The sequence below is a fragment of the Xyrauchen texanus genome, chromosome 14, assembly GCF_025860055.1.
Source record: "Xyrauchen texanus isolate HMW12.3.18 chromosome 14, RBS_HiC_50CHRs, whole genome shotgun sequence".
NCBI lineage: Eukaryota > Metazoa > Chordata > Actinopteri > Cypriniformes > Catostomidae > Xyrauchen > Xyrauchen texanus.
The window spans coordinates 35,898,852-35,923,158 of record NC_068289.1 but is presented as its reverse complement, the minus strand read 5'-3'; the positions used below and the strand labels follow the sequence as shown (position 1 = coordinate 35,923,158).

Genomic DNA, 24,307 nt, shown 5'->3' with positions numbered 1-24,307 from the left:
CAACTTCCCAATGCAAAGTCCAAAAGTCTGAGATCATACTGAAAATCTGGGATTGCAAATAGAATTTAAACATGGAAAGAAAGTATTTAAAACAAAAACTGAAGAAAAAAAAAGAAACATCATGACATAAAATGATTAAGAAATATTTTAGATTCTGCATTATTTCTAGATTGCTAATCAAATAAGCAAACGGTGACATTTATCATTTTAACACTTTTGTACAAAAGGTCCGATTTCCTTACTTCCATTGAAGCACACAAGAAGTTATTAGGAAAATTCTCAAAGCACCCTGGGATAACATGGATCATCAGGTTTTGCACAAACTCGTTGAGTCCATGCCAGCTTGAGTGCAAGCTGTCATTAAAGTAAAAGAAAAACACACTAAATGCTAAAATATTCATGGTCATTTTTCATTTCAACTTTTCATTCAACTTGTTATTTTGATAATACAAATTCTAATGAAAAAAGTTGTTAAAGAATGCAACACAGAAGCATTTTAACTAGTGGTCTCAGACATTTGGACCTCACTGACACCAGTCTTCTCTTTGCCTTTTTTCCTTGATACCACACTGCCACAGTCATCAATCAAACAATATATTCTCCAATATATTAACAATTTTATTCATTTTTTCAATCATAGTTTTTTTCTGAGGCTACAGGGAATGTATTTAAAACATCAGTGCAGTTGATGGATCAGCAAAATATATTTTTTTTTTAGTGGAGTACAGCTGACATATGTATGAAACAGCTTGTGGGATTTCTGTATTTTGATGACTGGAAAAAGAAAGAGGATATGTACAATGGCTGTGGCTTCTCTCTTACTCTGTTTAATGAGAAAGCTGACAGGTGTGTGGTAGAATGGTAGGAAGACTAACACAAATAAGGCACCACAAGTTTCTCAGCACAAACCAATGCCAGGGCTGAAGCGGAGACGTTATATGACTATGCAAAACTTCAGCACAAGATCACCCTTGAACCCTTGATTTCAACATCCAATTGCCAAATTAAATGGAATTCACCCAAAAATGAAAATGATGTCATCATTTACTCAGCCTCATGTAGTTCCAAAATAGTGTTTCTTTCCTTTGAGAAACACAGGAAATCTAATTAGCTCTTGATTATACAAGCAACGTGGATGGTCATTTCAATCATCAAGCTCCAAAAAGGCCACACACACACACACACACACACACACACACACTCTCTCACACACACACACTCTCTCTCACACACACACTCTCTCTCTCACACACACACACACACACTCTCTCACACACACACACACACTCTCTCACACACACACACACACACACACTCTCTCTCACACACACACTCTCTCTCTCACACACACACACACACTCTCTCTCACACACACACACACACACACACACACACACACACACACACACTCTTATCATCATAATAGTCCATACAACAGCGCTCAAATTCATCTGAAGTCAGCTTTGTGTGATGAACACTCCAAAATGTAAATGTAATACTGATAATCTTACCATCTGTCATAGCACTCATTTGTGGTCATGTACAAAGTATATTCAAACTTCCCACAATGAGCGTGGTTACAAGATATAATATGGGGTCGGAAACAGCATACGGGTAAGTAACTGATGACCAAATTTTAATTTTTTTAAGGGGAACCGTTCTTTTAAAGATCAATGTTTCAGTCGAGGTAGAATTCAATGAGCGAAACAGAGCATAGCATTGTTGTGCAAAGTCAGTAAAAAAATTAGAGGATTCATAACTTTGACAAATCAGTTTGATGTAACATTTGAGACAGCCAGTTTCCAATAATACTGATCAGCTTGCTTGTCTACACATATTACTGTACAGAGAAGATTATAAGGCTGGCCCTTTTCTATAGTTTGAACACTTTAGGTACTCTACGAGCGGATAGATCACCCAAAAATGAAAATTCTGTCATCATTTACTTACCCTCATGTTGTTCCAAAACACGCTTGATTGTTTTTGGTGGGAAACTAAAAGAGATTTTAGAATGTTATGGACTGACAGCCTCAGTTAGTGTTCACTTTCATTGCATTTTTTTCCCCATACAATGACAGTGAATGGTGACGGAGGTTGTCAGTTCAAACCACTCTGCCCAACATCTCCCTTTATATTCCTGGGAATACAGAAAATCATATGGGTGTGAAATGACATGAAGGTGAGTAAATGATGGAATTTAATTTTTGGAGAGACATAATTGTCCATTGAACATAAAGCAAAACAAAGGGCTTCTACCTGAGCTCATTGATCATACCGATGTTCAACCCAGATATCAACAGATTCAGTGCCTGAATCTTCACATACCAGAGCGAGAAAGAGAAAAACGCTTCATAATATCAAAGCCAAGCCAGCAACTTCGCGTTCATGAAGATTCCAACTGTGTCTGGCTGTACTAAGCAATAACACCTCACAGCTCGCAAGTTATGGCATAATAGTATAATATATAATAGTCCCCCTGCCCTGTATTTTGTTTGATATAATATAATTATAAGTCACATAATACTTAAAAAGAATGAGAAAAAGTTGACCGTACCATGATCAAATACAGTATCCCATAGTATGGTTATCAAGATGTTCATAAATAAACCTCAAACACAATCCCAAATAAGAACTGTCACACATTGTCCTCCGCCCTCGTTATATTCCACACTCATTAAGGCAACATGATCAAAGAATGTCCGTGTGAGGAGTGGATAAATCATTCACGGTGTAGTTTTACAAAAATCTACCATCAAGGGATGCAAAATATGAACAACAGATTGCAAACCCGCAGTCCACAGCGTATTTACAAACACTCGAACTGAAGTTATATTTTAGGAATCATACAAAGGAGAGTGATCTGTGAGAATGAGAATGCTGGACCAGGGGTTTACTACAGCTGGAGGCTGTACAGTGCCTGTGCTCAGCTTTTAGAAGGTCAGAGGTCATGGGTTGTGCTGAGAGGGGACCGGGGAAGAGCTATGGGCTGTTGTTTTCCACAGTGGTTGGTAATATACCCAGCCCTCACCCTGGAGAGAGAAAAAATAGAGAACTTAATAAAACAAATTTCTGAAAAGTTATCTCAATATTGTTTTGCCTTATGATATTCGATATAATCTTGATATTAATATACATTATTTGCATTGATATTACACAATTTTTTCCCCCTTTCAATCAGAGGAACCATTATTTTGACCAAACATTGATTATAGCGGTTCTGATTCAAAATGTTTAATGCAAGAGGTTAAAAAGTAAAAATCTAGTCTAATGACAATTAATGGACAAATAAAAAGTGTGTCTCATCATTTACTCACCCTCATGCCATCCCAGATATCTATATCTTGTTTTACAAGATTTAATAATTATTATTTTTTTTTAGAAGAATATCTCAGCTCTACAATTCAAGTCATCAGGGTTCAAATCTTTGAAGCTCAAAAAACAGATAAAGGCACCATAAAAGTAATCCATATGACTTTGGGTGTTAAATCCATACCTTCAGAAGTGGGTGAGAAACAGATCAATATAGAAGTTCTTATTTACTATACATTCTCCTCCCTGCCTAGTAGGTGGCGGTATGCACAGAGAATGAGAATTGGCAAAAACAAAAGAAGAACTCGTAGGCCACATCCACACTAATACATGTTTTCATTTAAAAACGCATCTTTTTCTCTAGGTTTTGGCCTTCTGTCCACACTGAGATGCCGTTTTTGACCTAAAACAAAATCGAAAGTGCTATCTCAAGTGGATACACTTGAAAATGCCGTCTTCTCTTTGTAGTGTGGACAGGGGAAAATGGAGGTATTTAAAAATTATGCTGTATTTGTTGTCATGTGACGCAGTCATGTGATCCATTCAACCAAAACAATCAAGATGGCAGCCCATGTCGTGGCACCGTTCTTGTGCCTGCTATGCGTTTCAGACCCTCCATGGAACATCTGTTTTTCATATGTGCAGTAAGGGGATTTAAGAGTCTTCATACGTTTCAGTGTGGATGGGGACATTTTGGAAAACACTTGAAAATGGCAGTCCGGATGGAGAGCATTTAGAAATTGCTGTTTTCAAATTGTATCCGGATTAATGTAGAAGCTAAGGAGGGCTGTTTAAAAGTGGAGATTATCTGTTTCTCACCCACACCTATCATATCGCTTTAACCACTGGAGTTGTATGGATTACTTTTATGCTGCCTTTATATGCATTTTTAGCTTCAAAGTTTTGGACCCTGTTTACTTGCATTGTATGGACCGTAAGAGCTGAGATATTCTTCTAAATACCTTTGTATGTGTTCAGCAGAAGAAAGGAAGTCATACATTTCTGGGATGGCATGAGGGTGATTAAATGATGAGAGAATTTTCATTTTTTGGGTGAACTATCCCTTTCATTTTATATCGCCAGAAAAATCATAACAAATATATTGTGAATATTCTACAGTACATATTGCTCAGCCCTTGTGCAAAGTCATGCTTCAGTTTAACAATCACTATTTAACACCCAAAAGAAAAAAAATATTTTCAGTGACCAAATGTACAACCCCAATTCCCAAAAAGTTGGGACGCAGTGTAAAATGTAAATAAAAACAGAATGCAATGATTTGCAAATCTCATAAACCCATGTTATTCACAATAGAACATAGAAAATATATCAAATGTTTAAACTGAGGAAATGTACCATTTTAAGGAAAAAATACGGTCATTTTGAATTTGATGGCAGCAACACATCTAAAAAAAAGTTGGGACAGGGCCATGTTTACCACGGTGTAGGCATTCCCTCTTCTTTTAACAACAGTCCGTATACGTCTGGGAACTGAGGAGACCAGTGGCTGGACTTATGGGAGAGGAATGTTGTCCCATTCGTGTCTGATACAGAATTCTAGCTGCTCAACAGTCCTGGGACTTTGTTGTATTTTTCGTTTCATGATGCGCCAAATGTTTTCAATTGGTGAAAGGTCTGGACTGCAGGCAGGCCAGTTCAGCACCTGGACTATTCTACTACAAAGCCATGCTGTTGTAATAGATGCAGTATGAGGTTTAGCATTGTCTTGCAGAAATATGCAAGGCCTTCCCTGAAAAAGATGTCGTCTGGATGGAAGCATATTTTGCTCTAAAACCTGTATATACATTTCAGCATTGATGGTGCCTTTCCAGATGTGCAAGCTGCTCATTCCATAGGCACTAATGCACCTCCATACCATCAGAGATGCAGGCTTTTAAACTGAGCACTGATAACAAGCCGGATGGTCCCTCTCCTCTTTAGTCCGGAGGACGCGGCATCCATGGTTTCCAAATAGAATTTCAAATTTCGATTCGTCTGACCACAGAACAGTTTTCCACTTTAACTCATTCCATTTGAAATGATCTTAGGCCCAGAGAAGACAACGGCATTTCTGGATCATGTTCACATATTTGCTTCGTCTTTGCATGATAGAGATTTAACTTGCATTTGTGGATGGCATGGCGAACTGCGTTCACAGACAATGAGTTCTGGATGTGTTTCTGAGCCCATGCAGTGATTTCATTACAGAATCATGACTGTTTTTAACGCAGTGCCGCCTGAGGGCATCCAAGACTGATTTTTGCCCTTGTCCCTTGTGCACGGAGATTTCTCCAGATTCTCTGAATCTTTTGTTGTTATTATGTACAGTAGATGATGAGATATTCAAAGTCTTCGCAATTTTACGTTGAGGAACTTTATTCTGAAATTGTTCCACAATTTGTAGATGCAGTTATTCACAGATTGGTGAACCTCTGCCTATATTTACTTCTGAGAGACTCTGCCTCTCTAAGATACTCTTTTTATACCCAATCATGTTCCTGACCTGTTGCTAATAAACCTATTTAGTTGCAAAATGTTCCTCCAGCTGTTTCTTTTTAGTAACACTTGCTTTTCAAGCCTTATGTTGCCCCCAACTTTTTTGAGACGTGTTGCGGCCATCAAATTCAAAATGACCTTATTGTTTTCTTAAAATGGTACATTTCCTTGGTTTAAACATTTGATATGTTTTCTATGTTCTATTGTGAATAACATATGGGTTTATGAATTTGCAAATCATTGCATTCTGTTTTTATTTACATTTTACACAGTGTCCCGACTTTTTTGGAAAAGGGGTTTGTAAACAACAAACTTGGAAAAAACATAGGAGGTTAACTACAATAACAGTACAGTCTCTTTTAACCGTTTGTTTTTCCAAGTTAAATATTAAGTACAGTACAAATATAAGACAAGTTTAATAAGAGCAGACAATTTGTTCTTACATAGCTCTCAAAATATTTTGTCCTCCATGGTGTCTCTGCCTCTGCACGATGCCTTTCCTCTTTCCTCTGCCTTTCCTCCAGGAAGCGCTTGTGTTCTGTGGCTTTGTCCATATCCCTTTCCTTCAGAGACTCTGTCACATGCTGCCATAGTCGCCTGCAGAGAGAGGAGTCACAAGTTAAAGACAGAGCATTTTTGCATCACGTCAACAACGTTTCAGTAAATGACTCTAAACCAACAAAGATTTTCAACATAGGTTTTTTTTATTCTGTAAAGAAATGAAGGTAAATAAATGACAGAATCTTCATTTTTGGGTGAACTTCCTTTAAATGACTTATAGAAAACTTTGCATGGTTAAGTTTTGGATTCAAATAATAAACTTTGTGGGTCTTTTTGGAGAAGTTTGATCTGATTGGCTGGTGTTACCTGGACTCGTAGGCTCCTTGCAGCTCATTTGGCCGTACTCTTTTTCTAGTGACAGGAAGTGTGGTAACATCTATGACACGTGTCTCTCCGCTGGTGTAGATAAACTCCAGTGTGCCATTCCACTCTCCCTGCACGCGGCACACTACGGTGTTGGTGGGGTTGTGTTTGACCTCCGCGATCACTCTGAGGAACACAGCAAAGGTTTCTGTTACAGTCCACTGGGTCGGCTTTCTGATTAAAGGGCTCATTTCATGAGGAATCACATTTTCACTGATTTTTAAGTTTGAATGTTTGTTTTACTGTAAAAGCATACTGTAACTTCTAGATACAATAATTTTCTCCCAAGTCAAAAATAAAAATTTATTGAAACTATGGTGCAAAAATGTCTTGAACTGAACACATTACGATTGCCTATTTGGCATTTAGAAACTTGTCCCACTCAGACTATTTGGTATGGTAATACAGAGGACTTAAGACACACACCATTACTCCAAAATGCAAAAACAAACAAATGATAGGAGTAAAATATGGGAAAGTCTGTTAAACTCTGTGCTTGTGCAGGCTGTGCTGCCAGGAGACGCATGTCAAGTTTCCTTTCAGGATTTAAAAATTGCAAACCATATCCTGAATGGAAACGCTTGATATGCGAATAAACTCTATGTAATGCATTACGAGGAGGTGAATTTTGTATAGTTTCGCATTAGTTAAAATGTGCATTATGGTGATGGAAACAGTTTATTCGCAGAATGATGACATGTTTTGACCGTTCGTGCACGTGTTACAAGTGTGCAATAGATATTGCACCTTTTCTGCACAGTCTCCTGGCAGCATTTAATAAAACGAGGTTCAATTGCTCCAATCCTGCAAATAAAACTCTCCCCGAAGCAATGACGTTTGTGCCTACTCAAATGTGAAGTTTGGGATTTGCTTTCATGGAGCTCACAAGAACGTTCACAGGGTGAACAATACCCCACGCAGTGGCCCTGAAAAGTGTTTGGACACTTTAGCCACACTTAAAAATGTATGAATGTCTTTGCATTATATAACAAAACATCAAACCAAATTACTTTTCTAAAGAAATATGGCACTAACATACTTTTCAAGCAAAACATTTCAGAAAAGTGTATTTCACATTAAAAAAATGTTTAAACTTGAAACATGTATCCACAGTTAATGTGATGAACTACACCTGTAGTTACTCTTTAAAGGAATCTATGGGACTTGCCACTTGCCATATTATGTCTGGACCAATTAGATAAAAGTAATGTCAAAAAATGTCAAGCTCATTTGTTTGCAGATGCCACTTGGTTTGATATTTGGCATTCTAGTGCAATGTAATTCATTAATGTTTAAGTGTGTCCAAATACATTTGGGGGCCCACTGTATGCTGAACGGAAGCACTAATAGTTCTTCAGGACTGCTGGGCTGGTGTATAAATTGACACTAAAAACACAACACAGTCTCATGTAATGAGATTCAGCTTGATCCTGACCTGTGCAGCTTGCCCCCATAGAAAGGCTTTGTCTGAAAGGTGATGACTGCAGAGTAGCCGGTCTTTGCGCAGTTGACATTGACCTTTCCTCCCAGTTCTACCCAGGGCACAGTGAGGATTGAGCGGGCATATGCAGAGGGCAGACTAAAGGTGTATTCTTCACCATGCTCCAATAGATGTAGATTACCTGCAACCACAGAATGTTTACGCTTCAAAAAAATCTAAAACCGTGGTTCTCAACTGATGGGTTGTGATCTTAAAATAGGTCACTGGACTGATCTGATGTGTCGCAAAAAAGCAGAGGAAAAAAATTAAGCTAAATGCAAATAATACACTGCAATTAACAATACAACAATGCATAGTTATGATAAAAAAATAAATACAGGTGAAACTCGAAAAATTAGAATATCGTGCAAAAGTTCATTAATTTCAGTAATTCAACTTAAAAGGTTAAACTAATATATTATATAGACTCATTACAAGCAAAATAAGATATTTCAAGCCTTTATTTGATATAATTTTGATGATTATGGCTTACAGCTTATGAAAACACCAAATTCTGAATCTCAGAAAATTAGAATATTACATGAAATCAATAAAAAAAAAAGGATTTTAAATACAGAAATGTCGGCCCTCTGAAAAGTATAATCATGCACATGTACTCAGTACTTGGTTTGGGCCCCTTTGCATTAATTACTGCCTCAATGCGGCGTGGCATGGATGCTATCAGCCTGTGGCACTGCTGAGGTGTTATGGAAGACCAAGATGCTTCAATAGCGGCCTTCGGCTCTTCTGCATTGTTTGGTCTCATGTCTCTCATCTTTCTCTTGGCAATGCCCCATAGATTCTCTATGGGGTTCAGGTCAGGCGAGTTTGCTGGCCAATCAAGCACAGTAATACCATGGTCATTGAACCAGGTTTTGGTACTTTTGGCAGTGTGGGCAGGTGCCAAGTCCTGCTGGAAAATGAAATGAAGCTTATCTGCTGAAGGAAGCACGAAGTGCTCTAAAATGTCCCGGTAGACGGCTGCGTTGACTCTGGACTTAATAAAGCACAGTGGACCAACACCAGCCGATGACATGGCTCCCCAAACCAACACAGACTGTGGAAACTTCACACTGGACTTCAAGCATCTTGGATTGTGTGCCTCTCCATTCGTCCTCCAGACTCTGGGACCTTGGTTTCCAAATGAGATGCAAAATTTGCTCTCATCAGAAAAGACGACTTTGGACTACTGAGCAACAGACCAGTTCTTTTTTTCTTTAGCCCAGGTAAGACGTTTGACATTTGAAGCCCATGTCCAGGACCCGTCTGTGTGTGGTGGCTCTTGATGCAGTAACTCCAGCCTCAGTCCACTCCTTGTGAAGCTCCCCCACACATTTGAATGGCCTTTTCCTGACAATCCGCTCCAGGCTACGGTCATCCCTGCTGCTTGTGCACCTTTTTCTTCCACACTTTTCCCTTCCACTTAACTTTCTATTAATGTGCTTTGATACAGCACTTTGAGAACATCCAACTTCTTTTGCAATTACCTTTTGAGGCTTTCCCTCCTTGTGGAGGGTGTCAATGATGGTTTTCTGCACAACTGTCAGGTCAGCAGTCTTCCCCATGATTGTGAATTCAACTGAACCAGACTGAGAGACCATTTAAAGGCTCAGGAACCCTTTGCAGGTGTTTAGCTGATTAGAGTGTGACACTTTGAGCCTACAATACTGAACCTTTTCACAATATTCTAATTTTCTGAGATTCTGAATTTGGGGTTTTCATAAGCTGTAAGCCATAATCATAAAAATTATATCAAATAAAGGCTTGAAATATCTTACTTTGCTTGAAATGAGTCTATATAATATATTAGTTTCACCTTTTAAGTTGAATTACTGAAATTAATGAACTTTTGCACGATATTCTAATTTTTCGAGTTTCACCTATATGCTTATCAACTTTTTAAAATGGATGAGAAAACACTTCCCATGTCTTTTGTTGTTGACATCAAAAACCTTGCACCCAATCAAATGACGATATTTTGGTACTACAAAATTTAACTAGAACAAAATAAAGGTTCCTCTGATTGAAGAGGGATATTTCAGAGCAAATACTATATATTAATATCAAGAAATATATCGAATATCAAAAGGCAAAAAAATATTGAGATACAATTTCAGAATTGAACATTTGGACTGGTGTTTATTCAATGTGTAAGAGGCCATCTGAATGCATTTTTACATCCATCCATGCTGTTGTTTGATTATCTATGTAAACATGCGCTCGCAAAGGAGCAGTTCATGGTAATATTAATAAATTTTATGTTTGAGTTTATGGACATTTTTCTTATTCTTGTACAATAAACAATTTTGGTACCGGGTTGGGTCATCAATTGATGTCCAATGTAAAATCTTGGTCCTGAAGCAAAACCAATTTAGAATCTCTGCTTTCATGAAGAATAAACTGAAGTATGATATCCACTTCCTTCTAGATCGTGCACATTTGAAGCATTCACAAACCATCTGAACCACCCAACTCACCTTCTCCAATCATAGAGACACCAATGGACATGCCCATGAACTTGCTCTTTGTCCACACATGCGTGTTAACACACATCTGCCTCTCTGGACATTCGGCATAGAAGCCTGACACAGGTGGATGATGGGAAACCTGCTCAGCCACAAAGCGGACATTGTAGCAGTCTGACGTTAATGATGTCTCCTCTTTCGGGAACCCTGTCGGAGATGTTGTAGCTTTGGGTACACTCCAAGAGCAGTGGAAAGTTTCTCCAATGATGGGGTTGTAGGGCTTCTTGGCAATCGCACCTTTGCGACCTTCATGGAAAGAAGTGAGGTAATATTCCACAAATCGGACCATGCGATCCACGGGGCTGGTGCCGTCAGTGATGGCCACGAAAAGGTCCGGATGAGACATGAAGTCTGCATACATTTCTAGTAGGGAGCGTTTCTCCAGTATAAAAGTAGGGAGGACCACCTATACGCCAATGTGGAACACTATATTATTTAATAATGAAGGTTTAGAAACTGGTGTTAGATTGAATAATAGAATTTAAAAGGTGCACTCAGTAACTTTTGTCTTTGTGTCACTCTCTCCATGTAGAATAAAACTTTTATAAGGTTACTGATATTACTGGAGTCTTAATTTTAATGTGAGTGGTCATAATTTCCAACATATATTGCAAAATTACAGTTCATGTCTTTAGGAGTTCAACTTTTTTAATAAGGAAAAAATGACTGAGTGCAACTTTAAGGGATAGTTCACCAACAAAAGAAAATTCTATCATTATTTACTCTTGGTCATGTCGTTCCAAACATGTATACTGTGTTTTTTTAGTGAAACGTAAAAGCAGAAATTGTTCATGAATCTTTTCATGGCTCTTTCCCATTCAACAACAAGTTTATAGTGACAAAATCTGTTAAGGTACACACAAAAAAAGACACAATAAATGCTTTATTCCATGTCTACTAAAATTAGTTCATTATTTATTGAAGTTTGCATCTAGATAAAAAAAAAATATGGCCCATCGGCATCATAAATGCCAAAACGGTATTGTTCTTGCATGTATAGTAACTAAATTCTAAATTTTTGAATTCTGAATGTGCATACGGGCTAAACACACACTTTAGCAGAGGTGGAGATTATCAGTGAATAAAAACTTAAATTTGTGTCTGTTCCTTTTGTATGGCTTCAAAAGATTTGAAATATCAGTCCTACGCACTACTTATGGAGCACAACAGTGCCCGCCTACTTTTTCAGCCGTCTGGGTTCCAGTATTTCAAGTATTTTCCCAATTAATTTCTATAATAGGCTATTAATAAAATACTCATAAAAGAGTTGTAAGCCATGAACCAAAAGCAACCAACTCCGAGTTGAATCACGACATTATAAACTTTGTTTTGAGGCAAAAAAGTATTTGGAAATCAGACAAAACAACAAAAGGTACAAGACTGTGTACAAACAGTCTTTCATGAGGGCAAACAAACTAAAGAACTAAAATCCCATGAAGCATTGCGAATGATGTATTGAATATAAAACAAAGGGACTGTATAAAACTATAGATTTTAGGTTTTTGATTATAAGTACAGAAACAATATATTTTATGTTTATTACCATATATTCCGAAACGTACAAATACATTTTTAGTTTAAGGGTGAAGGGCAACCGACTTGGTTGCGTCATTCAGTGTGTCATTGGAGTGGTGGTAACTCCTGAGTACGTTTCGAGGGCTATGTTGGAAGTGTTTCTCCGATTTACTAAGCTTTCTCTGCTGAACCATGGGTAATGTAGTTTACCAAGAATCCCGTAATCAAACACGATTTTTAAACAATGAAGTTGAATCAACGCAGACTGATGCTTCAGTTGAAGCATATACAACCGATGAACAACCTCGGAACTCATGTATGTCTGTCTTTAAAAGTTTATAAGTTATCGTTGAAAATCAATTGGTCTATGGAAAACAAAGGATGGGATTTTTACTTCAGATACCAAAGTAAACATCTATTGCGCTCTATTGTGCTACTATAGTATTTTTTCTTCCTTTCTGCAGCTTAACAGCTGTGGTCTCTATGAACTGTCATTGTGTGGAAAATGTTGTGGTCGACAGAAAAAAAATAACCATATACAGGGTTGGAATGACATGACGGAGAGTAAATAATGATAGAATTCTCATTTTAGGGTGAACTTTTCCTTTGATTTACTACTGTATGATGGAAAAGCTTATCTGAGGTTTGAGAAAGACAGCTGAAATAAGAGCTATTAACGAGACGGAGCTGATATACCCTGGTGAGGTCCATGCCCAATTTCAGCTGAGAGAGGAGGTGCAGAATGACACTTCGCTCCTCTTCCACAGCACCCAGATCCTCCTCTTCAGCCGAAGAGGAGTCCTCCACCTCCTGCGTGGTATCAATCTCCTCCTGCTCCTGAGACACACACCAAATGCTAGGATTATTTTACTTAACCAATAAAATAACTATAATACCAACGGAATAACAAGATTTTTACACTTTCTTCAATGACCGTAAGGTGTTGTGGGTGGTTGCCAGTGTTTTGCTATGCCATTATTTACTGGAGTGTTCTGGGTGGTTGCTTACGGATCAAAGTCAAAACAGCCAATGCCCACATCTCTATGAATACCCTACATATGGCTCAGGTCCACCTACATATGGCTCAGGTCCCACCTACAATGTATGTCTATTAATGTTGTTAACCCGTATTATCATCCTCTAGGTCAGGGTTTCCCGAAAGCGGTTTAGTAAGAGAGTGAAGAGGTTGCATATCTAAATATTTCAGTCATTTACTGAATTTTAAAAACATTCACAGATAATCCCAAATACTGTAAGTCATTTGACAAATAAAACAATTAGAACACAACTTAAACCAAGAATGTTAAATTTCCCTAATTTTCCACTCTTTTTCTCTCCCTGCACGTTGTGTACCGGTATGTGTGTGTGTAGAGAGAGAGCAAAAGAGTGAGCGCACTCATGGTGAAAAAAATTGCCCTTTTTAATGCAATTTCCAAAAAATATTTCTGAAAAAGGTAAGGAAACGTTCCCTCATCCCATATAATGGTTACTTCAGCCCTGGCTTTTTTTTACCGTAATTAAGTAATTTTTAATGCTTAAAAATGTTATATTATCAAAATATATCAAATGTAAAATGTGAATGTATAAATATTCAAAGAAAGACAATACATGGAATAAACAATACATTAAAATAAAACAATAAGAAAAATGCAAGTGCAAAGAAGCTAAATTAATTTTGAAATGTTAATATCTCTTAAAATATCAGGGGGTACTTCAAGTTAATCATTTAGGTCAAAGGGGTTCAGCTGATAAAAAAGTTTGGGAATCCCTGGTCTAGGAGAAAAATTTAAATCTGATCGCTTAGAGCACCTCTTCTTAATAAACCGCATAATCTGGGTTATAATTCATGTCTGTAGCATACACTGTACAGGATGAGTTACTGGCAAAATACTTAGGGTGAGGAGTTTGTTGAAATCCCACAGTAACAGTGCTGCTCACTGTGGTAGGCACCACTAATAACACAAGAGGAATCACACACACACACACACACAAAAAAACATTACAAATTAAAGTGTCCAACAACAGAGTGGTTACTGAGATTAAGCGAGTAGTATTCGGCTGGTCATGTGATCTTAAGATGGTGGTGCCCATGAGGGGACCCTCTCCATGTAGAAACAGATTTTATAAGGTTACTGATGTGACTGAGTCTTCATCTCATGTGAGTACTCGTGATTTTATAAATATGTTTCAAAATTATTATTAATATCTTTAAGAGTAAAGCTTTTTTAATGAAGAAAAACATTACGGAGTGCATCTTTAACAACACAGACAAGCTTACTCAGGTAAAAAAGGTAGGCCTGTCTACAGCTGGACATTCAGAGTGGCTCAGGTGTTTGTTTACATGACAAACTGAGAGCCTTCTCCAAAACTACAATGTCAGTCAATTTAATTGTCTTCAGCATTTGTGTTATAAATGCTAGAAGAGCATAAACATGGAAATTAACCCTTGGGCTAACATACAGTGGCCACAACAGTGTTTGGACACTTAAGCACAATTTTATAAATGTCACTGCATTAGAAATCAAAAGTGTCATTTATTTAAAAGAAAATTTTACTACACCTGTGGTTACTCTACAAGGACACCTGTGGGAACTGACTTCATACATCAACTAAAACCGATGACCTAGACACCAGTTGGTTAAATGACATTGCAATTGTGAAGTCTAGCATCATTTGCTTGCAGATGCAGCTTGGTTTGGTGTTGTGTTATCTAATGCAATTGCATTCATACATTTTTAAGCATGACTTAAGTGTCCAAATACTTTGTGGGATCACTGTCAATTTGACCAGACTGATCCTAAACTGCCCTTCAGTCATTCTAGAATTAATTAAGAATCTGACATTTCTTCTGACAAAATATCACACATCATTTGAACAATCCACCACATTATTGGTGGCTGCAATAACATCAGAACTGTAGGATGGAATTTTAGCTTGCAATCTTTTTCCATATACGTAGAAAACAAGAGATAAAAGCTGACTGTTAACTTTTGCTTGCAACTTTTATGTTTAACTGCTTTTCATCCACCTGAATTCTTCCAAACAAGTTTTCTGGTTAATCTGATCCAAAACAAACCTATTTACCAGGGTGGAGCAAAATTCAGAATTTAAGAACTGGCTGACTTTCAATTCATAAATTGAGATTTGAAATGAGTTGGCTATGGCCCACAGGATGTTGAATTGTATTTGAACCGAAAGAAAGAAGTATTTAATTAATTGCAATAGAAAGACATTCAACAATTTCAACAAAGCTTCATTAATCAACCCACGTTTTGAGACAACTTTACACAGTTTGCAAGAAAGATAAGATGTTTATTAAAGATAAAGTTTTGAAATAATCTTACCCCAGCGATATCACAAGAGTCCATTTCTAGTGGTTCTAGAACTGTTCCCTCTGTTTTACCATCAGCTTTGGTGATGCTGGGCAGTGTCCCTCCATTCTTCAAGATGTTGGGAAGTTTTGGCTCCAGCCACTCGATGGCGGGCCCTACAGGGCACACAAAATTCGGCTCAGAGGTGCTCATTTTGCTGGCCCACCACCACAATGCCACCAAGCCAAAAACAGCCTCCAATGCCACAGGAATTGTGACACACAGTTCTCAGTGGAAACCTGAGCTCAGGGTCTCACTGCCTGCATTCAGCCCTGCCCATTGTCTACTCATTTGCTTATTGGCGGGGAGACTAATCTGGTAGTTTCTGCTATGTTTCAGTAATCAGAAAGTTCAAAAAGGTCACAAGGTGACTTTAGTGTCACTATATATACAACAATAAAAACGCTGGTGATCCTATAGAATTCTTTGATGTTTACATGTTTCTTTTCTAGACAGAAAGTAATGAGGTGTATATGCTTCCAAGTTCAGTTTTGCAAGAGCGGATTTGTCCTATGCTTTTTGGGCTAGAAAAGTAGAAGTTTGAAAATCAGACAGGAGACAAATTCCTTCAGGAATTGACAGTGGTAAAGCAACACAATTTGGGAAGTCTGTCAACCGTCATGCTTGGGTGATCTCAGTAAAAGCTCTGGTTACCTGCAGTAGTCTATCAGTGGAGGATACAGTTCCTCATTAATTATAAAGCAATATTCCAGTCCCTGAGCAGAGCCCCAAGTCATAAATTCTACAGGCACAAACATGACCTGAGATTATTAGATTTGCAACCACAAACGCTTGCTGTTTTTAAGCAAAATAAAAGGAAAATTAGCTGCCTTTCTATGTTCAGCAATTTCTTTATTTTGGTACATGCCGACCTCAATATGATAGCAGAAAAGCTTGTCGTGGTGTGTATTTTGATCTTATCATATTGACCTGAATTACACAGAGGGGCGCTGTGAATACAGTATGTGATTTGAAGCATTCAATAACTGTCTAATTGTGGATTTGGAAAAGGAGAGTATATCTTGTGCTCTAAAAGAGTCTACATTATTAATCTTGGATTGTGTTTCGGCTTCCAATTTATGAACACACACAAACTCTACACTATGAAGGTATTTAACAAAGGCAGTCCATACTTTCTCTGTTTTAACACGAATAATGAACATTTCTTCCATCTTGTCATGAAAGAGAGCATTCTAACTACTGCAAAAACACTGGCTGCATCTGAAAGCTGAAAAATGCTGCCTGCTGTATATGAAGGTAAGATGAAAACAAGGGGCAAGTTTCCTTAAGAGTTCCATTCATACAATAATACTGTTTGTTAACCCACTGATTAGGTGGCAATGCACCAAGTCAGCTGCCTTAGCTTTCATATGCAGCCATAATATAACTTTTAGAAATCAAAACTTGCAGAAAGCAAATTGCTGTATCTCAGTTCACAGGCGAAAAGAGCATTTACATACAGTTGAAGTCAGAAGTTTACATACACTTAGGTTGAAGACATTAAAACTAATTTAACCATTCTACAGATTTCAAATTAGCAAACTATATCAAAATTCCAGTGGGCTAGAAGTTTACATACACTTAAGTTAACTGTGGCTTTAAGGAGCTTGGAAAATTCCATAAAATGTTGTCAAGCTTTTAGGCAATTAGCCAATTAGCTCCTGAAATGCTAATTGGCTAATATGAGTCAATTGGAAGTGTACATGTGGATGTATTTTAAGGCCTACCTTCAAACTCTGTGCCTTTTTGCTTGACATCATGGTAAAATCTAAAGAAATCAGGACCTTTGAAAACAAATTGTGGACCTCCACAAGTCTGGTTCATCCTTGGGAGCAATTTAAAATGACTGAAGGTACCACATTCATCTGTACAAACAATAGTACACAAGTATAAACACCATGGGACCACGTAGCCATCATACCGCTCAGGAAGAAGACGCATTCTGTCTCCTAGAGACTACTGAAATTTTGGTACCGTGACAACACTAGTGACAAGATGTGGAAGGCTACCCAAAACGTTTGACCCAAGTTAAAGAATTTAAAGGCAAAGCGACCAAATACTAACCAGAAGTATGTCAACTTCTGATCCACTGGGAATGTGATGAATGAAATAAAAGCTGAAATAATGCATTCTCTCTATTATTATTCTGACATTTCACATTCTTAAAATAATGTAGCGATCCTAACTGACCTAAGACAGGCAATGTTTTCTACGATTAAATGTCCGGAATTTTTAAATATATTTGGCTAAGGTGTATGTAAACATCTGACTTCAATTGTACAAATCCTAAAGGGATTATTCACCCAAAATTAAAACGATCACAACATTTACTCACCCTCATGCCATCCCAGATATGCATGATGTTTTTTTTCCTCTGCTGAACACAAACAAAGATATCTAGAAGAATATCTCAGCTCTGAAGGTCCACACAAGGCAAGTGAATTGTGGCCAGAAATTTGAAGTTCCAAAAAGCATATAAAAGTAGCATATAAGCAATTCATACAACTTGAATTCATATCTTCAGGAGCAATATGATAGGTGTGGGAAGGGAAAAAGATCAATATTCAAGATCAATACCTGGCCAGTAGATGGTGATATGCACAAAGAATGTGAGTGTGTCTCACCCACACCTATCATATATCTTCTGAAGACATGGATTCAACCACTGGAGTTGTAGAGATTACTTTAATGCTGTCTTTTGTGCTTTTTGGACCTTCAAAGTTCAGGCCACCGTTCACTTAAATTGTATGGATGTACAGAACAGAGATATTCTTCAAAAAATCTTTGTTTGTGTTCAGCAGAAGAAAGAAAGTCATACACATCAGGGATGGCATGAGGGTGAGTAAATGATGAGAGAATTTTCATTTTAGGATGAACTATCGCTTTAAAAGGCATAAACTTTCAATGGTGGTTGGAAAATGGACGTTCAAATCTAATTATGACAGTTTTGGAAAAATTATATATAATGAAAACATGTATATGACAATGTATGAAAGGATGTATATGAAAAAATATTTAATAGTTAGCAAGCTATCCAACAATTACTGCCAAATTTGATGAATCTTTTTGAAGAGCAGAAAGGCTGTAAAGGATAAAAGAGACTTGCATCAGTGGCGGTTGCTGGTCTTTCAAAGAGGGGAAGCTCATTTTCGGCCTACATTATAAACTTATTTACCCTATTTTTTGCACTAAATCAATCTTAGGTGTTGATCTGCCCTGCTGTTTAATTCTATTTTTTTCCTCGTAAGGAAGACTTTCAAATGGCTTCGCCAAAATCAGGTCGACAATATTAGCACCGTCTGCCATCGTGCGCAGTTTCACCCGTACGACGCTAGCCTAGCCTACTGTATGAATGAACGAACGAACGAACGAACGCTCTAAAACAAAATATATTAAACTTGGTAAAACTGAAACAAGGAATGTGGTGTATAATTGTGTGAAATGTATTATGCAAATTGACTAGCAATTTCGCCAAACAAATATAAAGAAATAGGTTGCAGCAGTTTGTCTTTCGACTACACTTGAGAAATCCGCGATGGGACTGAGCGCGAAATAGCTTCAGTGACTTCTTATAGTACAGATTCAGCTGTCAATCAAAAGGAGATGCAGTCTTTCGACAGATCCTCCAATCATCACGCGGAAGCCCGGAGTCCGGGCCAGCCCACTCCTCATTCACCCCCAGAGACGCTGAGCGTCCGTGGGCGGGACATAATCGCAGCATTTATCCAATGACTGTCTATTTTCGGAGCACTGAAAAAAACTGTTCAGAGCAGCTCCATTGAAGTCAAAGGACGCTCGGCTTCAACAGGGAAATGCACTGATGCTACGGGAATGTATGAGAAGTAAATCAAGTCAGCCGACCTGCTATATGTAATGTAGCTAATTCTGAATGAACTCGTCTTCGAGATGAACGTGTTCTAACGCATTTTTAGTCAATAAATTGTTTACACAATAGTACATATTTGACCATTATATTTTTTACATTATAGGGGAAGCTGAGCTTCCCTTGCAGTCTTAAAGAAATCCCCACTGACTTGCATAAAGCAAAAACACATGAGAGCAGCACCAGTCAATAATTTTCTGTGATGGAGTGGTGCTTATAAATATCCCTCTTACTGCCTATTTACTGGAAGAGGAATGCTTTCATTCAACATCCAAGGACTCCAGTTGCATGAGTCCAACTATACTGCAAAGTCTAAGGATTGAAGAGTGTGATAGAAAACTTTAAGACTTCTTGCCCTGAAAACATTGTTTAACCAAAACTAGTTTAAAGGGGTCATATTATACTTTACCCCCTAAGGTCTATTCATTATGATAGTCATGTTTTTTTTGCACCAAAATGTCCTTTAAAAATTAAGAATTAAACAAATATTTGTTTTTTGTTGCTGTACCATAAAGACTATGTAAATGCACAAAGTGCTTTGCTGCACTTACACATGGGCTGCAGGTTTGTTTTACTCTATAAACTACCATTTATATTACTATTTTTTAACACACACACACGAAAACATATCAGAATATTTCAGAAAACTAATCTACAAAAATGGTAACTGTCATGCTATTGACATCTCAACCATGGGCACATTAATATATGTCCCCCCATGTTAACACATTCATTGTTCAGCAACCTGGGCTGCCATGATAAACAACAGTGTGAACTACGCCGGTTTGCAGAGATGAGCTACATTATTACGTGGATTTCAGGAGGGGGATACGCTACTATTAAATATTGAACTTATCTCCTACTACAATCAGCAGAGAAGATCACAGATGTAAAGACTTACCACCAAAAGGAACTTTCTGTCGAGCCACCTGCTGGAGCTGTAGGATATGCAGGCAGTCGCTGAGGCAATTCATGGTGGCCAAGGAGGTGGCTTTCAGCAGCAACAGGTCTTGGTCCAGTGGAGAAGGACCCTGAGAGGAGGGCAGACCCTCAATGCTCTGGATCAAGTCTCTGTGCTGGCTATGCGCCTGGCTCATCATCTGGAACAACATGATGGTTCACTGGTTGATTAACTGCTTGGTTGAATCTCATGAAAACATGTTCAGGTTACATTTCACCCCAAAATTATACTCATTACTCATTATTTTACTCACTTGATGATACATGTGATTACACAGTCATACCTCATAAGTGAATTTTGAAACTGTATTGAAATACATACTTGCATTAAAAAAAAAAAAAGAAACATCATGGGGGCTTCAAAATTTACATTTGAGGTATGACTGTGTTTAATTTATGTTATAGAACAAAACATCCAATTTAAAAAAAAAAAACATAGGGACATCCAGAGGGAAACCATGGCAAATTAGACTTCCGCCTACAAATTGACGTCACAGCTAAACAGTTCTACTCCTTGATATTTCCAGGTTTTTCATGACCGTGTGAACCCTGTGGAGTTTTTTTTTTTATGTATTACAATAAAAATACTGTAATACACACACACAAAAATATACATACATACATACATACATACATACATACATTTATTTATTTGTATTAATTTTTTTTATTATTTAAATCAGCAAACATGAAAGGCAACAAATACTACTAAGATGTATAAATATTTAACAGTTTAAGCATTACATCATTGTTTTCTTCCCATTATAGTAATGACCAGTCTTACCTCTCTGGCCTCCAGCAGGTGATCAGGCAGCAGGGATTTCCTGCTGGAGTAGAGAGAGGAGCCCATTTGCAGCTGGGACAGGCCTAACATAGCATTAGTGTTCTGGTTGATCCTATGCTGAGATCCTGGAGAACTGCCACTGCCTTGAGATGCCATAGAGAGACTGTGAGTCTCTAGTGGTGGGTTTGTCTGTGGAGGTATGCATAAGGATTAGTTCACCCAAAAATAAAAATTCTGTCATCATCTAATCGCATTACATACTTTCATTGTATAAAAACAGTGGCTCATGCATTCTGAAAAATATCTTCCATGGAAGATGAAAGACAAAGAAGTTAGGAACAAGATAAGAGTCAGTAAATGATGACAGAATCATTATTTTTGGGTGAACTATACCATAAAGAATGAACAGATTTACCTAAACAGCCTATAGGCCTATAGCATCCAATAATGTAATAACTACCACTAATGTAATAAATTCCAATAATGTAATACATTTTATTATAATAATGTTTTATTAACCCAGCCAATAATGTAAGAAGTTATTACATTATGGGCTAAAAGTTATTACGTTATTGGTTCAGAAATTGTATTTAATTATTGGTAAATTATTACATTATTGACTTTTATTACATTAAAAATGAAAAATTTATTATGTTACTGGCAGTTATTACAGTAATAGTAGTTATTACATTATTGGCTGCTACAAGGCCCCTGCTACTTTGGAAGTAACTGAGAATTACGGTTGCACTAACAGCATGGCAGGCATCTTACTGTAATTCTAACCTTGCCCATTGCCTCTGTGTGGTGCTGTGCACAGATCTGCAGGCGGCTGACCCAGTGCTGTCGCTCCTTTGCATCCGTGGCTGAAGTTACACAAACAGGCACATTACATAGACCTCCAGCATAAGAGCATTAAATATTGGGATCACATTATTTCAGATTTGACCAGCAATATGTCTGTTAGTATGACCTGCTATTTATACTAACCATCCACTTCAATGACAAAATAAGTAAGAGGAAGTGAAACAATCTGAGATTTTATAAAAGCAGTAACTTTGAACCTCTGAGTTTGTATTGCTCTCCGCTGATGGCATTGACAGTGAAGGTGTGTGAGTCTTCATCGCTGGGTGAAATCACTGCACCGGCTAACGGCAGCGAGCCACGGGGCTTCTGATTTCTGGACTGCTCATTCACAAAGTACTCTAGCAGCCCTGCTTCATTATTGAGGACAAAATATCTAGAATGGGGAAATATAACCATTTGGGAGAAAGGTGAGAAGGTTCTGCCCCATTCTGCTCTGAACTTATAAGCAGACCCATACAAAATATGTGCCTGCAAAACTTGAACGCCCATGATTCAAAGTTCTATCTATTCATGTATGTTTATGAAACATTTTGGGTAATTTGATTATGTTTTCAGCTACTTATAAGAGTGTGGTAAGCTCAGCTCTTTTTCTTACCATGTTTAATTCCATTCTTCGAATTTTGCAGATTTTACCCCTAGTTAAAATGTACAGATGCCGTGTGGGCCTGCTTGTGAGACAAGGATATATCAGAAGCTGTACTCACCGATATTGCCATCCAGTCACAAGATTGGTGTACTTCATTAAATAACCATCCACCTTTTCCATCAGATCGCTTCAGTTCATAAAAAGAAAAGAAAAAGACATTACACTTCATGTCCTGCCAGTTATCTATACCATGATTAAAAGAACAGATCACTAAATGACAATTATAAAGTTATAAAGGCTTCTGGGAGAGTGATATCCAGAGAGCTGAGCCAAAATAGATTTCTTAAAAATACAAAGTTAATAAAACCCAAAAATATAACACACAACTAAAATTATCATAAAATAAAGTCTGAAAGGAGTCTGTTGGTGAAAGGAATATTCAATACAATTTAAGCTCAATCGACAGCATTTGTTGCATAATGTTGATTACCACAAAATGTTATCTCGACTTGTCCCTCCTTTTCTTTAAAAAAAGAGCAATTCCAGGTTCCAGTGAGGCACTTAAAATGGAAGTGAATGGGACCAATCTAAAAACATTGAAATACTAAAAGTGTAGCCACAAGACGTAAACAATATGTCTGTGTTATCATGATTTTAGTGTGATAAAATCGCTTATTAACCTTTTCTGTGTATAGTTATATGCAATTTTACAACATCGTTGCCCTGACGATGTAACGCCATAAACAATAAAACCACCGTACAAATTAAAATTTAAACAACCTAAGAGCTCAAATAATACACAAGTTTTAACTGAAGAATTAATGTAAGTGCTTTTTAAAATGATAAGATTAACCCTTCTGCCTGTAAACACTCCAACAATTGTTCCCATTCACTTTCAATGTCAAGTGACTCATTGAAACATCGAATTATGCTTCTTTTTTTTTTAAACGAGGAACGAGTCAAAATAATTTTTTGTTGTAATCAACATTATGCCACAAATGCTGTCGATTGAGCTTATTAAACACGGAATGTTCCTTTAAGAGAGCTGGACCGTGAGGTATTCCAATACAGTGATCGCAATGTAACCATTATAAAAACACAGATCAGACAGCTGAATACTTATTGTGGACGCAGATATCATGATGACAGTATGTAGTGTGTAGACTACCTGTACTGCCAAGATTTGAAGCCCATTCTGCTGGAACTCTGTGAGCCGCTGTGATGCTCCAGCACGGCTTCTGTCTGCATGTTGAAATCCTTCCTGTGAACTTCAACACGGCTAACACTACACTTGACACACAAAACACCGACCAACTGAACTCATTTGGCGAAACCCGTTAAAACAAGTCAAAACGATCTGTGATGGCCGCTGTTTTAATCATCGCACCAGTTTACTGCTCTGATTTACCGTCCAACTGGCATGTTTATGTCTCGCGCAGCCATGACAGAGCGTGACGTCATCATGACCAGCATCATATGACTAGACTAGGAAACTGAAAACACAAACTCATTCACAGAAAATGTTGTTTTAATTATTTGGTGCATAGCATAGCAATCCTAACCATGTTTTTTATTCTGATTATATTTAAAAATGTAGCGATATTTTACTT

The 24,307-nt window shown here is 37.6% G+C and overlaps 1 protein-coding gene across 2 annotated transcripts; it reads right to left on the bottom strand.

Annotated features, from left to right (window-relative positions):
* Nucleotides 1-22: 22 nt before the first annotated feature.
* On the bottom strand, nucleotides 23-24,151 carry LOC127654864 (oxysterol-binding protein-related protein 11-like). 2 transcript variants are annotated; one of them, XM_052142376.1, is made up of 13 exons: nucleotides 23,866-24,151; nucleotides 22,816-22,884; nucleotides 22,309-22,484; nucleotides 22,019-22,110; nucleotides 21,248-21,436; nucleotides 20,405-20,603; nucleotides 15,594-15,736; nucleotides 12,946-13,086; nucleotides 10,687-11,140; nucleotides 8,165-8,351; nucleotides 6,673-6,855; nucleotides 6,249-6,402; nucleotides 23-3,029 (listed from the first exon to the last, which is right to left on the bottom strand). In XM_052142376.1, exons 1-13 carry the CDS (start codon nucleotides 23,943-23,945, stop codon nucleotides 2,946-2,948), a joined length of 2,151 nt encoding a protein of 716 aa, XP_051998336.1. In that variant the 5' UTR covers nucleotides 23,946-24,151; the 3' UTR covers nucleotides 23-2,945. The 2 variants fall into 2 exon arrangements, with proteins under 2 accessions (XP_051998336.1, XP_051998337.1); XM_052142377.1 differs by having other exon boundaries at nucleotides 22,031-22,110.
* Nucleotides 24,152-24,307: the final 156 nt, after the last annotated feature.

What these genes read in the sequence shown, in the direction of transcription:
- LOC127654864 (XM_052142376.1), bottom strand. Translation starts at nt 23,945, where the DNA reads ATGCAGACAGAAGCCGTGCTGGAGCATCACAGCGGCTCACAGAGTTCC. An exon ending in ACAGAAAGTTCCTTTTGGTG is followed by an intron (nt 15,737 to 20,404) that starts GTAAGTCTTTAC and finishes TGTGCCCTGTAG; the next exon opens with GGCCCGCCATCGAGTGGCTG. An exon ending in CAAGGAGCCTACGAGTCCAG is followed by an intron (nt 6,403 to 6,672) that starts GTAACACCAGCC and finishes CTCTCTCTGCAG; the next exon opens with GCGACTATGGCAGCATGTGA.